Raw genomic sequence first — 13418 nt, 5'->3', positions numbered from 1 at the left:
ACACCAGGGAACCTGGTGCCCTCTGAGCTGGCTGCCCAGAGGAAAGGGTCACAAACCACCAGTCCCCTGCTTGCGTTTCTGAGCTGTGTACGGGGGCAGCAGGAACATGAGAAATAGCTGGGCCAGGAGCCGGCAGATATAAATCCCCTTCTAGGGCATCCCGCGGGCTTTGTTTACATAGCAGAACTGAGTTTCCTAGAGGAAAGGCCTTTCCTAGAGCAGGGGCTTTCACAACGAAGGGGTCCACTTAAATTGATGGCTCCTGGAAGGGAAGAGGGTCTCATGGTCAGGACACGAGACTGGGAGCAAGAGGGCTGGGGACGTTTTCCAGCTCTGCTATAGGCCACGAGCGAGTCGGGGTGGGGGCACATTGCCAGGAGCACGCGGCCCCATCTGGGGGCCTGGATCCCATTCTCGATGGGCTTCTGTGGGGCTGAGAGGGAAGCATGTTATGAGGCTGGACTTGTGCCCTAACCTCTGGCCATATCTGGGGGGATTTGGCTCTTCTCATAAAAGCCGCAGAGTTGGGGAGCACTGGGGCCTTTAATCTCCTTCACCCGACTATACAAGGAGAATAATACTCCCCTTCCCCGGTGTGCAAAGGGGAAGGGACGTGGGTCTTAATTCAGTGATGCGTGTGGCCAGGTCAACCCTACTGGTGCTACAGCAGCAGCATCATGGCATTGTAGCTGTAGTGCCATAGTGTAGACGCAGACTCCAGCCCCGGAAGTGGTTTCCTCATCCCTGTAGGAACACCCCCTCCCCGAGCAAGAGTCACTAGGTCAACAGAAGGAGAGGTTACTCACGCTGCGCAGGAGCTGTAGTTCTTGGAGATGCGTGGCGCACCCATAGGGGCTCTTCTTGACGCATTCTTCTGTAGACCTACCCGGCACAGCGCTTGTGGGTGTGGAGTTTTCACACCCCGGCACCGGAGCTACATTGACCTAAGTGTCAAGCGTAGACCAGGCTTCGGAATCCATGCGAGAGACGCAGCTGGCAACTGCTGCCGAAATGCAGGTATATCGTAGCTGGAAGAAGAGCAACCATACTCCACAGCTGGATGGTGGGAATAGCCCTTTGCCTCTCTACAGCACCCTGCATCTGAGTAACTCAACACTAGGAATGAATTAAGCTTCATCCTGCAAGGGAGGTGAGCACTGTGATCGCCTTTTACAGATGGGGAAACTAAGGCAGAGAGCGAGGAAGTGACTTGCCCAGAGTCACACACAGCAACAAAGCGGCAAGAATCGAACCCTGGAGTCCTGGCTTCCAATCCCTTGCTGTCACCACTAGACAGCTACCTTCCAGTGGGATCGGGATTGAGTGGCTAAAGAGTACCTGCTAGTGGAATAAAGCAGCAGGATCAAACAGATCAGCTGATCAGGTGCCCCCAATTGGTAGGACGGTCCCAGAAGCTCTGTGGCCCCCACTCTGCCCTGGATTGAATTTAACTCAGGTGCCCCCTTGGGAAGGCTCCCCCGGCACCTACCTGTCACTCGTGCCAGCAGCGCTCCTCCAAGGCCCGAGTGGCTCCTGGGGCCCTGAGTGTTTTCAAGGACACGAGTCACGTTTCCCCACACCCTGTCCCAGCTGTTCACGAACCTCCCCTGTCCTTTACCTGGTCCAAGGCCAGCTGGGACAGCTGCTCTCACACTCACTACAGCCCCTCAAGGAATTTTTCAATCAGTCTTCCAGTGGCCCAGAGCCTCGCCTGCGAGATTAGCAGCTGGGGCCGGAGGCAGAATTGAAAAGGCCCATCCAGGGCTTTCATTACCCACTCAGGGCGGGCATTGTGTGAGGCTACAGGAACCCAGGAGCCTTGATTAACAAATTAATGAGCATAATGAGCCAGTGGCTGGACTCAGATGAAGGGAGGAGAGAGAGAAGCGGGGAGGGCCAGATTCTGGGCTATGTCTCACCAAAGAGGAGCAGGACAGACGTGGTTTTATGCCTCTTGGATTCTGGGCTGCTCTAATTTACAGCAGAGCCCTCCGTTGCTTGTGGGGAAGGCCAAATCATCTGAGACAGAGCACTCAGGTCATCACCCTTCCAGTCCCAACACAGCCCTGCGCTACGTGCTGTGAGGTGGGGTGGCGTAGGGCCACGTGAACCAGCTCTAGGCTGCTCCTAAGCCAGGGGAAATTCATCCCGGACCTGCTGTGGCCCGTCTTTGCCACCAGCACAGTGTCAAAGGGCCGGAACCAGCACTGACTCACTGTCCACGTGGTACCGTCCACAGTGGTGAGTGCTGGAGCTGGAGTCTCCTCTCCCTTACCGAGGTGTCAGTCGAAAGTAACCAGAGGTGTAAATGCAGTGAGTGGGAAGGGAATGGGGCCCGGCGACAGGCCCAGGCGGGGGAGGGCTTTGCCCCGGTCTGGCTGAGACAGTGACCCAAAGGACAGACTGGGAGTTTGTTCTTTGCGTGTTTCAAATTTAAATGTAGTATGGACCATTTGTAGCTTTCCCGGACCTAAGGGGGGCTCTGCCTTCACGCCCTGAGCTCGGCTGCAGCACAGGGACACTAGGAGGGTTGCAGCAGGGGAAGCTCAGAGCAGGCTTTCCTTAAAGAGACAGGCTCCTAAAAGCTGCAGCCAGTTCCGAGTTCTAGTGCAGCCCCTCTGTTGGGGGCTCAGCTGCTAGGGAGGAACCACAAAGCCAGGTGACCAATTCCCTGGGAATACCCCCAAGCTCAGGGTGGCAGACGCTGCCCCAAAGCAGCCCACAGCAGGCCGGGGGGTGGCTGGGGAGACTCTTCCACAGACCTTACCGCTCGGCAGATTTTCCTGATTCTCAGCCAGTTTGCCTTTGCTCAGTATTACTCCTCACTTCTTCCTTGGACCACGATTCTGCTACAGTCCCTGTGCGATAATTATAACTGCTCAGTGCTGGAGCACACCAAACCCCTAAGGCAGCAGGAGCATGCCAGGTACATCACAGCTCTGACAGGGCTTTTAGGTGCTAGCCCTGGGGCGTCCCAAGAACCACGCAGACACACGGCTAAGGGAAAGGGCACTTTGCTAGGGCTGGCAGGAGAGGGAAAGGTTGCAGATGCCTTAGGTCCTGTAGCTTAAACGGTTACAGTCCAAAGTGAGTAGGGTGACCAGACAGCAAATGTGAAAAATTGGGACGGGGGTGGGGGGTAATAGGAGCCTATATAAGAAAAAGACCCCAAAATTGGGTCTGTCCCTATAAAATCGGGACATCTGGTCACCCTAAAAGTGAGCCATAGTGGTTCCTGTTTGAGTCCCGGGGGCAGGCCGGCCAATGGAGTCAAAGCTTCTCAGGGCTAGTGCCTGGGGTGCCCTCTCCAGTCCAGTCTCTATTCAAGCAGGCAGTCAGGCCAGGATCACTTAGTGGTGTGTGTCTCATTGGGGCCCCTCTGCACTGGCTCCCTACCAAGTCATCACTGGTCCCCATAAAGTCCCACACAGACCTTCACCCAGCTGTATCATCTGGTAGCTGTAGCCTGTTCCCCATGCGGCTCTGCATAGAACTCCTGGGGATTCCGCTCCGTGTGCGGCTTTTCTGCACCTCCTGGCTAGCCACGCGGCCACTGCCTCCCAAAAGTGCCTCCTGCCAGAGTCCTTCCTCCGCTCTACAGCGGGGAAGGTTCCAATAGGCGTTGTTGTCTCCTGCTTAGCAGGTTCATCACACATGTATCCACTGTAGGAGTACTCAAGTCTCCCCACCCTGCCCATCTGTTTGCAAAGTACGTTGCACAGCCGTGACGGCTGGAGGATATTTTAGTTGGCTGCGTCTTTGCTCCCTTTGCCCTGGGCATCGCAGCTCTTGCTGATCAACATGCTGCTTTTTATAAAACGCCTGGCGAGCTGCTGACCACGCCCTTAGGGGAGAGGATTCGACAACACGCAGAGGAAGAAGATGGAGCTGCCTTTATTAAACAATGTCAGAGAATCACAGGCACCAGCAGAAACATTCAGATGAAAAGGGGTGACTTTTGAAACAGCCTTTCCCCCTTCTTGTTTCCCAAAAGCTTAGCAAACTGTACAATCAAGTGTCCACCTGGGGATTTATTTACAGTGGACCTATCCCTAGAATCCTTACTCAGCATATCCTTCGGCATCATTCAGTGAGTAGAGCCCAAATAAGTAATAAGTAGGGATCAGGTTCAACAATAGGTCTGCAAGAATTGCTGGGACACTGACTAATGCCAAGGGCCACAACACGTTTCATCCAAGAGCGCATGAGTATTTCAATGCCAAAGGCTTGGTAGTAGGGTGACCAGATGTCACGATTTTATAGGGACAGTCCCGATTTTGGGGTCTTTTTCTTATATAGGCTCCTATTACCCCCCACCCCCGTCCCGATTTTTCACATTTGCTGTCTGGTCACCCTACTTGGTAGCCAGGATGGGCCGGATTTTCAAAAGAACCTGCAGTTCTCAGTGACTTCCGCTGATGTTTTGTGTGCTCAGCACCCCTGGAAATCAGAGCCAACATGTGGAAACAACGAAGGAGGAAGAAGAATCTCAATCCTTCATCCCTCTACGCTGGAGGCTCCAGAGACTCTTGACCGGAGAGCTCCCATCCCGGCAAACGTGGAGCCTGCTTCCGCGTTCCTTGTGGACTTCGGTAAGAGTTTTGAGTGCACCTGATCCACACTTGGCAAATGCACCGTGAGCAGGCTCCATGTGACTATTATTTATGAAGCGCTGACTACGTGCTTTGAGATCCACAGGGCCCAGGTTTGCTGCCAACGACCCACCCAGGGGCACTGCATTACATGAGCAATTGCTGTGGTTGCCACAGGGACATTAGACAACTGCAGCTGGGAGAAGAAGAGGTCTATGAGAGTGTGGGTTCCTTAAAAAGGAGGTGAGTGCGGGGGGCATGGTAAAAGTATAGTCAATAATGAATGGCAGGGAGATTGGGAGCTTTGCTCCTTTCTGCTCCATTACACAGGAACAAGGGGCCAGTCAATCAAATTCTAAAGGGATTAAAGGAAACAAACACTTGACCATAACACGCAGTTGGACTCCGGAATTCGTTGCCACATGGTGTGGCCAAAAAATGAGCAAGGTTTAAAAAGAATATCAGAGTTATAACTGAGGCTAACAATTTTGGAAGGGACATTAAACCTCATGCTTAAGGGTTTAAGCCAACCTCCTCTCAACTGTTAGAGACCTACTATGGGGGCAGATTATTCCACATCAGCCTGTGGCAAGGTTTCTTACACCTTCTTCTGAAGCATCAGAGACAGCGTAGTGAGCTAGATGGACCCTGGTCCGATTCAGTCTGGCAATCCCTGTGTTCCTACGAACAGGGCGGAAAGTGGTCTGCAGAATCTCAAATGGGATGGGACGCAACGCGATCAGGAGGCACTCTCTCTCTCTCTCTCTCTCTTCTAAGATGTGGGCCACGCAATGGAAAAGTTTGAGACTCCCAGCAGGTATGGACTGATTCAGATACAGGGGATGGAGGAGGCTAGTCAACCAGCCAGACACCTGAGTCAAGGGGAGAATGTATACAAAAGCATGCTGCACATTCAGGGCCGGAAGTGGGCTCCACAATGGAACATCTAAACCAAGTCCCCCTGTGGACCCTCCCGTTGGCATGTATGGGCCTGGTTCGATTTCACTGTCCAAATGTGAGATCTGGGTGACCCACAGGGGTCCTTCCTCTTTGAAAACGTCGTGCTCAGAACTCTACAGAACTGGCCAGCTTCCTGTGTCGCTGTTTCTCAGAATCAGGCCCTGGGTGAGGACAGAGAGAAAGAGGCCCTGTGGTCTGAGCAGATCAGACTCTTGGGCAAGGATGTTCCTACACTTGAGCCTTTACAGAAACTACCCATGCAGTACCATCTATACCGATTTCATACGGACTTCAGCCTTGCGGTCACATATGCCTCTGGGGCCAGCATTTTCAGAAGTGCCCTCTGATTTGCAGATCCTCCATTTTTTAAGTGCCCAAACTCATAAGAACAGCCATACTGGGTCAGACTAATGTTCCATCTAGCCCAGAATCCTGTCTACCGACATTGGTCAATGCCAGGGGCTTCAGAGGGAACAAACAGAACAGGTAATCATCAAGTGATCCATCCTGTCACCCATTCCCAGCTTCTGGCAAACCGAGGCTAACGACACCTATGATGATTTGGGGCTGGTTTTCGCAGATGCTGCACACCCCACAAATCGAACTGAAGTCAATGGGAACTGTGAGTGGTTGGCCCCCTCTGAAAACCAGTCCTGAGGTATTTCAGATTGACTCCCTCCCCCCCCAACAGAAACTCTCCCAATCCCTCTGGAAAGTTGTGGCTGTGCTGCATATCCTCCCATCCCCTCCATCCCACCCCATGCCTTCCTCCAGCACCCTTAGGACAGAAAGCAGAGAATGCTTGAGAATCCATTGTAAAGCTACATCACTTGCTGCAATTGATTCACCCACCTCCCTCCCCCCACCCTTACCCCCAGCTCCAGCTGCTTCTTGGCTTCACAATATTTTCACCTTGGCTTCCCTGGTGTCTGCTTGCCTCTTGCCGTATCTCAAGCCGAACGAGTTCCAGTTGTAGGCGGAGAGATCCTTCTCCCGCTCCACGAGCAGCGAGCCCTGGGGGACAGAGATGGCTCTGCTCCTGGCCGGATGGATTCCTTGCCCCAGCTGGACCTGGCTGTCCTCCTGCGGCTTGCACAGCAGGAGTGGCGTGGATCTTGGTTCTGCCTTCCCAGGGCTGGGCTTGCTTTCCGAGCAAGGAATGGCTTGATCCCAGTGGGCCGGGCTGGCCAGGTATTTGAAATGGTCACCTACAGAGAAAGGCGCAGAAGGAGTTGAGGAGGGAAAGTGGTCAGTGTCAGACTCACCAGTGGCAAGTGGCAGGCAGTGTCTTTGGGGCAGAGTCTGTCTTTTTGTTCTGTGTTTGCACTGCACCCAGCACATGAGGTCCTGGTGTGTGGCTGAAGCTCCTATGCACCACCGCAATCCAAACAAATAAATAGTAAAGAATTCACAGGGCCTGCCATAATCTTACCCCCACATTTCCCCCAACTCCTTCTCTTTGCCCCCTCTCCATCCTGCTCCCCACATTCACCCGTCAAGCTTTGGAAATTTAGCAATGCACGAGTTAGCGGTGGAGCGCCCAGGGCCCAGAACAGGGAGAGAATTCACAGAGCCTTCATAAGATGCCCCAAAGGTTTTCAGAAGAACTCAGCTCCCATTTATTATGACTCAATGGTGTTGATTACAGAAATGCCAAAGGACCAGCCACAATCAGGGCCCCATTGTGCTAGGTGCTGTACAGACCCACAGTCTCTGTCCCCAAGAGCTCACGGGCACTTGAATATGGACCCTGCTCTGAATCCAATGTGCTGAGCGCTTCGGAAAAGTCGGGCCCCGACTGTGGGAGCCCTGAGCATTTGAAAATCTCGCCCGGAGCTCTTCTGAAAATGTAGCCCTCGGGGGGTTGTTTTTCAGGGGGGAGCTGAGCACCCGCAGCTCCCCTTGACTTTCACGAGAGTTGTGGGTGCTCAGCACCCCTGAAAATCAGATTCATTTCGACTGAGGGCAGCCTGCGCAGCTACACTCGACCAAATACAAACATTTGTAATTTTTAAAAGCGTGGAAGCTGTTTGGGGCAGGGACTGTCTCTCTGTTCTGTGTTTGTACAGCGCCTGGCACAAGGGGCTCCTGGCCTCAAGGCATCAGTTAACAACCAGCAGTGCTTAATTTGTAATGAAAGAGGTCCCTGGGCTCAAGCAATATTTTTACTTTCAGAACTGATGTGCCAAGCCTAGAGGTGCCGGGGCTATGCACCAAGCTCACACAACCTCTTTGGGAGACATGACCCTTTCGATTCCAAGCGAGTGGCTTTCAATGCAGGATCTCCACGGGCAATCGTGCTACCTGTGTGTCGAGGGCTCCAGAAGGGGAAAGATCTTTCTGCGGGTTCCCCAAACGGAGCATTGGAGAAGAAGAGAAGCAGGAGCATGGAGCTGAAAGGATTCATCCCGGGCTGGCTCAGACCTGAAATATCAGACAACGGGGGAGAGAACACAGAGGAAGGAAGAAGAAAGTAACAACAATCGGTCAGATGGTTTCCAGTCTCCCGGAATGTTCTGCTCTTTAAAGGGAGAGTCTCTGGGATATCGCCTGCTCTCGGTGACACAGATACAAACCCGGGGTGGCTCTATGCTCTGCAGTGGAGTCACTGCATATTGACTCTGCTGGAAGTAGCAAGCTCAGCTGACTACAATTTAAAATGGCTCCCTCACCCCTTTTGCAGGGAATTGTGGGTAGACTATAGAGTTCAGACACCCGTCATTCCCCCCATCTGTCTCCCACCAAAATGAATGGGGCTGCTCACCGGCACAAAGTGAAGCACACGATGCACTGGACCTGCCCGCGGGATCGGTCCTTACAGAGGGGTTTTAATGGGATACAAAGCAAAACAGGGCCGAAGGTGGCAGGACAGCCAGCCCCCTCCCTTTCATCCACGTGCCAGCAGCTACAGGAGCGGAGATAGAGGCTACAGGGGGTGGCTAACAGCGCACGGAGCCTTTGAACAAGGAGATCAATATGGGCAGATGAAAGCTGAGCTCAGCAAGCAGGCCCAGCCAAAGACACATCAAAAACCACCCCTGTCCCTGCAGGTGGGGTCAGTATTGCAGCAGATTAATGCCAAGAGCAGCTACAAAGGGCTCCCTGCTGAAACGAGAGGTGGTGAGGAGAGAGGAGGAAAAGGAGATGGTGAAGTCTCAGGCCCATTTTTAGAAGTCCCTTGGGACATACCAGACCCGCTGACTTTCACTCAGGCCTAGGGTGACCAGATGTCCCGATTTTATAGGGACAGTCCCGATTTTTGGGTCTTTTTCTTATATAGGTTCCCATTCCCCCCCACCCCCTGTCCTGATTTTTTCACACTTGCTGTCTGGTCACCCTACTCAGGCCTAGGCTCATGGGGGCCAAAGCTGCTTTTGGAAATGGGACTTACACGCTTTTGAGAACTTTACCCAGGACGCCTCTCACGTCTAGGTCATGAATTCGAATCCTGCCTGTGTCTCTTGAGCTGAGGTACTTGTCTGGCCCCCATAATGGTAGGATCTGAACACCTCGCAGCCTTTGATGTAATTAACCTCACAACGCCCCTGTGAGGTAGGGCAGTGCTGTTATTTCCATGTTACTGAGGGAGAACTGAGGCACAGAGAGACCAAGGGCATCCAGGGAGTGGCAGAGCTGGGAATGGCACCTGGATGCCCCACGTTCCAAGGCAGCCCCCTAACCACAGGAACGTCCTCCTTTCCGTCTGTGGCTGTTGGGGCTCTTCGGTCGTCTGTACGAGCTGACAGCCCTATCTCAGGCCCGTTCCTTCAATTAACCGCATAGAAACTTCATCACTGTCCGCTCCAATTAGCTCGAAGTGCGAACGGAACACGGGCCTGAATCCTCTCACTAAGAAGCGGCGCCTGCTGCTCAGAATTGAGGCGCATTCCTGGGGGGCGGGGGAAGCTGGCGTTCCCGTGCCTGTTTTGTAGCGGACGAACTTCTGGGCCTGACCCTCAGAAGCCCTGAGCACCCAGAGCCCTACGTGAAGCCAGCGGGAGCTGTTGGTGAATTGGCGCCTCTCAAAAATCAGGCCCATTCTGTCTGTTTCCTATGCTCCCCTATCTGTGTGTGTCTGTCTCCAACTGTCATCTCATCTTAGATTGTGAGCTCCCTGGAGCAGGGACTATCTTTTTGTTCTGTGTTTATCCACCACCTTATACAATGGGTCCTGGGCCAGGACGGGGGCTTCTAGGCGCTACTGCAACACAAATCATAAATAAAGAGAATCATCTCCAGGACTGCCAATCCCGCACTCTTTGTTGGCAATAAGGACCCTTAACTAAACTGCACAAAGAATTCTCGTCTGTCCTTGGACCCTTCACTGTGCTCCGTTAATGGAGTTAATGTGTTCATCTTAAGCAGACCCCAGGTTAACTGCAGCAGGCTAACACTGCAATGTCTCCTGGCAGATTGGGACACTTTTGTCTGTCACCTGCTATGGGTCACAGCAACCGGCTGATATTTTATATCCGTATCTCTCTAAACAGAACAGCCTATCTGGAACGAACAGGGCTGTTCACCCTTTTCATTTGTTCCCTTGCATCTTACAAGAAGTCAAACCGGCTTTTAATCAATTCCAGGAAACCGTCCCTATCTTCTAAAGAAAAGGGATGCTGCATTAGCTCAAAGTGCACACGTCGGGCAGATCCGAACACGGCCATTTATTACTAAAAAATAAAAGCCTTGAAACACAGGGTAATTAGGACAGTTTCTTCCTATGCAGGGACATTCTAAAATTAAATTGAATGATTTTATTCCTTTCCAGGTCTTTGGAGTTCTTGAGAAAACATAAGAAACACAGGCGTATATGATCATTTTTCCACTCAGCAACACACACTCACTCTCTCTCTCTCTCTCTCTCTCTCAATGTGGAGAAAATTTGTTGGACTGACAGTCCCTGCAAAATTCCTTTTCTAGCGACTTTAAATAGTTGAGGAGTAAGAGCAAGTGGTCATGCAGATAAGGGTGAAATCTTGGCCTCACGGAAGTCAATGGGAGTTTTGCCATTGACTTTGATGGAGACAGGATTTCACACACAGTGTGTAGTTTTAGACTCAAATTGCTCCGCATGGCTTGGTCAAAAAGCCATTTCATGATTATGGGGCAAAACGTTCTCTTGTGACAAACCAGCGCAGCATAAAGCTGGGAGCCAGGAGCCCAAAATTCTGCCCCCAGCTCATTTTAGCCTGGTCTATATTAGGGACATTTTGAACAAAAAATCCCATTTTTTGCTAACACCAATTCATATCCATTAGAGGTAGCAACATAGGGAGCCCTACTGGAGATGTGCCCCCTGCTGCTGCCAGTGTTTTAAGTTCCATTTTGACTAGCCCTATTTTGAACCGGGTTAGACCATGCGGTGTTTAAAATGCTGGCGGGAGCCTGGGCTATGTACATGCTCAGTGTTGCTTCCACCAGTGCAACAGAACTGGTGTTAGCAGCAGTCTTGGGTGATCTTGAGGAGAGTTGCTTCCCTTCTCCGTGCCTCAGTTTCCCCATCTGTAAAATGGTGCGGAAAACCATTTTGCTGTCTGGGAAAACCCTAGTGATCAAACAGTGTCTAACTCCTCGAGAGCTTGGGGTCCTTTTACTACCAAAGCACAAAGCATGATCATATTCTATTTGATGAGGATGATTAGTTTGACCATTTAAAATCTCTTTCCTTGACCAAAATTAAACATACCCCCTCCCCACAAAACAGGACATTTGGGTTTCAATTTAAAAAGTTTCCATGAAAAGCGAACCCACGTTTTCAGCAGGGGAGAAATGAAAAACGAACCACAGCTTAGATCTTACGTGATCTTGTCCTCCACTTACCTCTGCTGCTCGTGGGCCTTCGTGTGCAGAGTGAGGGAGGCAACTGATGAGACCCTTTTCCCCACTCCAGTCCCTTACAAATAGGTGAGCAGCTGCCCTGGCTGGCTGGATCTCTCTCATCTTCAGTATAAACCTCTCCCCCTTATTATAGGAGCTGGTTGTGATGTCAGCAAGGCTTGGACCCACCTCTACTTTCCCCCGCCCCCCAGTCATTTCACTTCAGAAAATTGCCACTTATCTTTTTCTCTTGATTGCTTGTTGCTGTGACGTGCAACTTTACTATACACCACTTTAAACACGAGAATGCAACTTGCCCCTCTCTGGGCAGGATCATCAGCTGGTATAAATTGGCCTAATTCTATTGACTTCAACAAAGCTACACTGATTTATACCAGCTGGGAACTGCCCCCCTCCCCTTCTTAAACTCTTTTCCTTTTCACTCAGGGTACATCTATACTACAGAGGCTATACCAATGTAGCTATGCTGGCATCAGGGCCGGCTCCAGGCACCAACCTGGCTAGCAGGTGCTTGGGGCGGCCACTCCGGAGAGGAGCGGCACATCCAGCTATTCGGAGGCAATTCGGCGGACGGTCCCTCACTCCCGCTCAGAGCGAAGGACTTCCGCCGAATTGCCGCCGCAGATCACAATCGCGGCTGTTTTTTTTTTTTTTTCCCCCTTTTTGGCTGCTTGGGGCGGCCAAAACCCTGGAGCCGGCACTGGCTGGCATAACGCCCTGGTTTGTAGAATGTCACAACGAGCTGTTCCAGCAATGTCAAAACCTTCTTCCCCAAACGTGTGTCAAGTCGGAAGAGGCGCCGACGCTCACTCACCCTGCTTTGCAAAGTTTCTGTATTCTGCAGCGAAACCACGGCTGGGTGGAAAACACCCCAACAGCTTCACTCCCCATGTTATTCTCAGAGCTGGACAGCCCCTGGGAGCCAGAGAGCGCGGCTACAGCCAGCAGTGGCAGGAGCTAAAGGCTTCAAACTAAAGCTTGTTATTTAAAGAAACCTACGGGATAAAGAGACATGGGCTAAAATTCACCAGTTCAGAGAGCTGGCACAGCGCTTGGGCATCACTTTAATCCTCAAAATAGTGCGGAAGTGGCCTTAGCACTAACGAGGCCACAAGAAGCAAAGCAAAGAACCTCCAGTGACCTCCGAGTAAGGAGGCAGAAGCACCATTGTGGACGGCCTTGCTATTAAACAATACGCTCCCACAAACCAATACCATTCGCCATGGCCTGCCGACCCCCAGGACAGTCTCCAGAGGGCGTGCATCACAATGAGTTGAGTCAGTCCAGGTCCCTCATCCATGTTCTTCTTTCTCAAGGAGGTGCACTTAATGAATACGAGTCTTTTAACAGGGCACTCAGGGGAACAGCAAGCTCTAGTGAGAGTCTCCCTAGGAAACCAGCTGAGCTGCCCATAACCAGACTCTCCCACCACACCATGCCCAAGGCTTCCCCGGGAATGGCCCTGGAGGAATTCAGCAGCTAACTAGCTGCATAGAGATATTGCACAGCTGTAGAACCACAGAGGCGTGCTGCTCCATTAGACACTGGGCGGGGGACAAGTCTAGTAGCCCATACACAGGGCTTACTGGGGCAAGTCCCGGGAGTTGACCCTGAAGCTGCTGTCAGTGCTGCAGGGGGTCAGTGGTGTGGAGCATGGGGGATTCAGGAGGGACCCACCGCACAGAGGCGATGCCAAGTGGACCCGTTTTGGCTCTGGCCAGGGAGTGAGAGTTGCCCACCTCTGTGTGCCTTGCTCTTGCCAATCACAGAACAAGTTGATGTGACTGTCACCTGCAAGAAGGGGGTCAGCAGGACTGGCTTGGTGGCCTCCTTAGAGCTAGGGTAGGTAAGAATGCGCCCTCCAGGGCGAGAGATGGGAGAGCGCCTGCTCCTTCGGCCCTCCATGGCACCTTGCCAAAAGAGGGCTGTTAAGTCCCCCTGCTCACTTTAATATTCAGTTGCCTCTTTGCTGAGAGAGCCCTAGGGTTGCTATTTTTTGTGATGGAGATGCCCGCCCAGCAGGAACTG

At 52.2% G+C, this 13418-nt stretch overlaps 1 protein-coding gene across 1 annotated transcript; it reads right to left on the bottom strand.

The window, feature by feature from the left end:
- Window positions 1-3878: 3878 nt before the first annotated feature.
- On the bottom strand, window positions 3879-11499 carry KISS1 (KiSS-1 metastasis suppressor). Its single transcript, XM_005308323.5, has 3 exons — window positions 11373-11499; window positions 7857-7976; window positions 3879-6760 (listed from the first exon to the last, which is right to left on the bottom strand). The coding sequence occupies exons 2-3, from the start codon at window positions 7957-7959 to the stop codon at window positions 6450-6452; spliced, it is 414 nt and encodes a 137-aa protein (XP_005308380.3). The 5' UTR covers window positions 7960-7976; window positions 11373-11499; the 3' UTR covers window positions 3879-6449.
- Window positions 11500-13418: the final 1919 nt, after the last annotated feature.

Source organism: Chrysemys picta, chromosome 4 (assembly GCF_011386835.1).
Source record: "Chrysemys picta bellii isolate R12L10 chromosome 4, ASM1138683v2, whole genome shotgun sequence".
NCBI lineage: Eukaryota > Metazoa > Chordata > Testudines > Emydidae > Chrysemys > Chrysemys picta.
The sequence above is the reverse complement of the archived record's forward strand: the minus strand, read 5'-3'. Positions and strand labels throughout refer to the sequence as shown.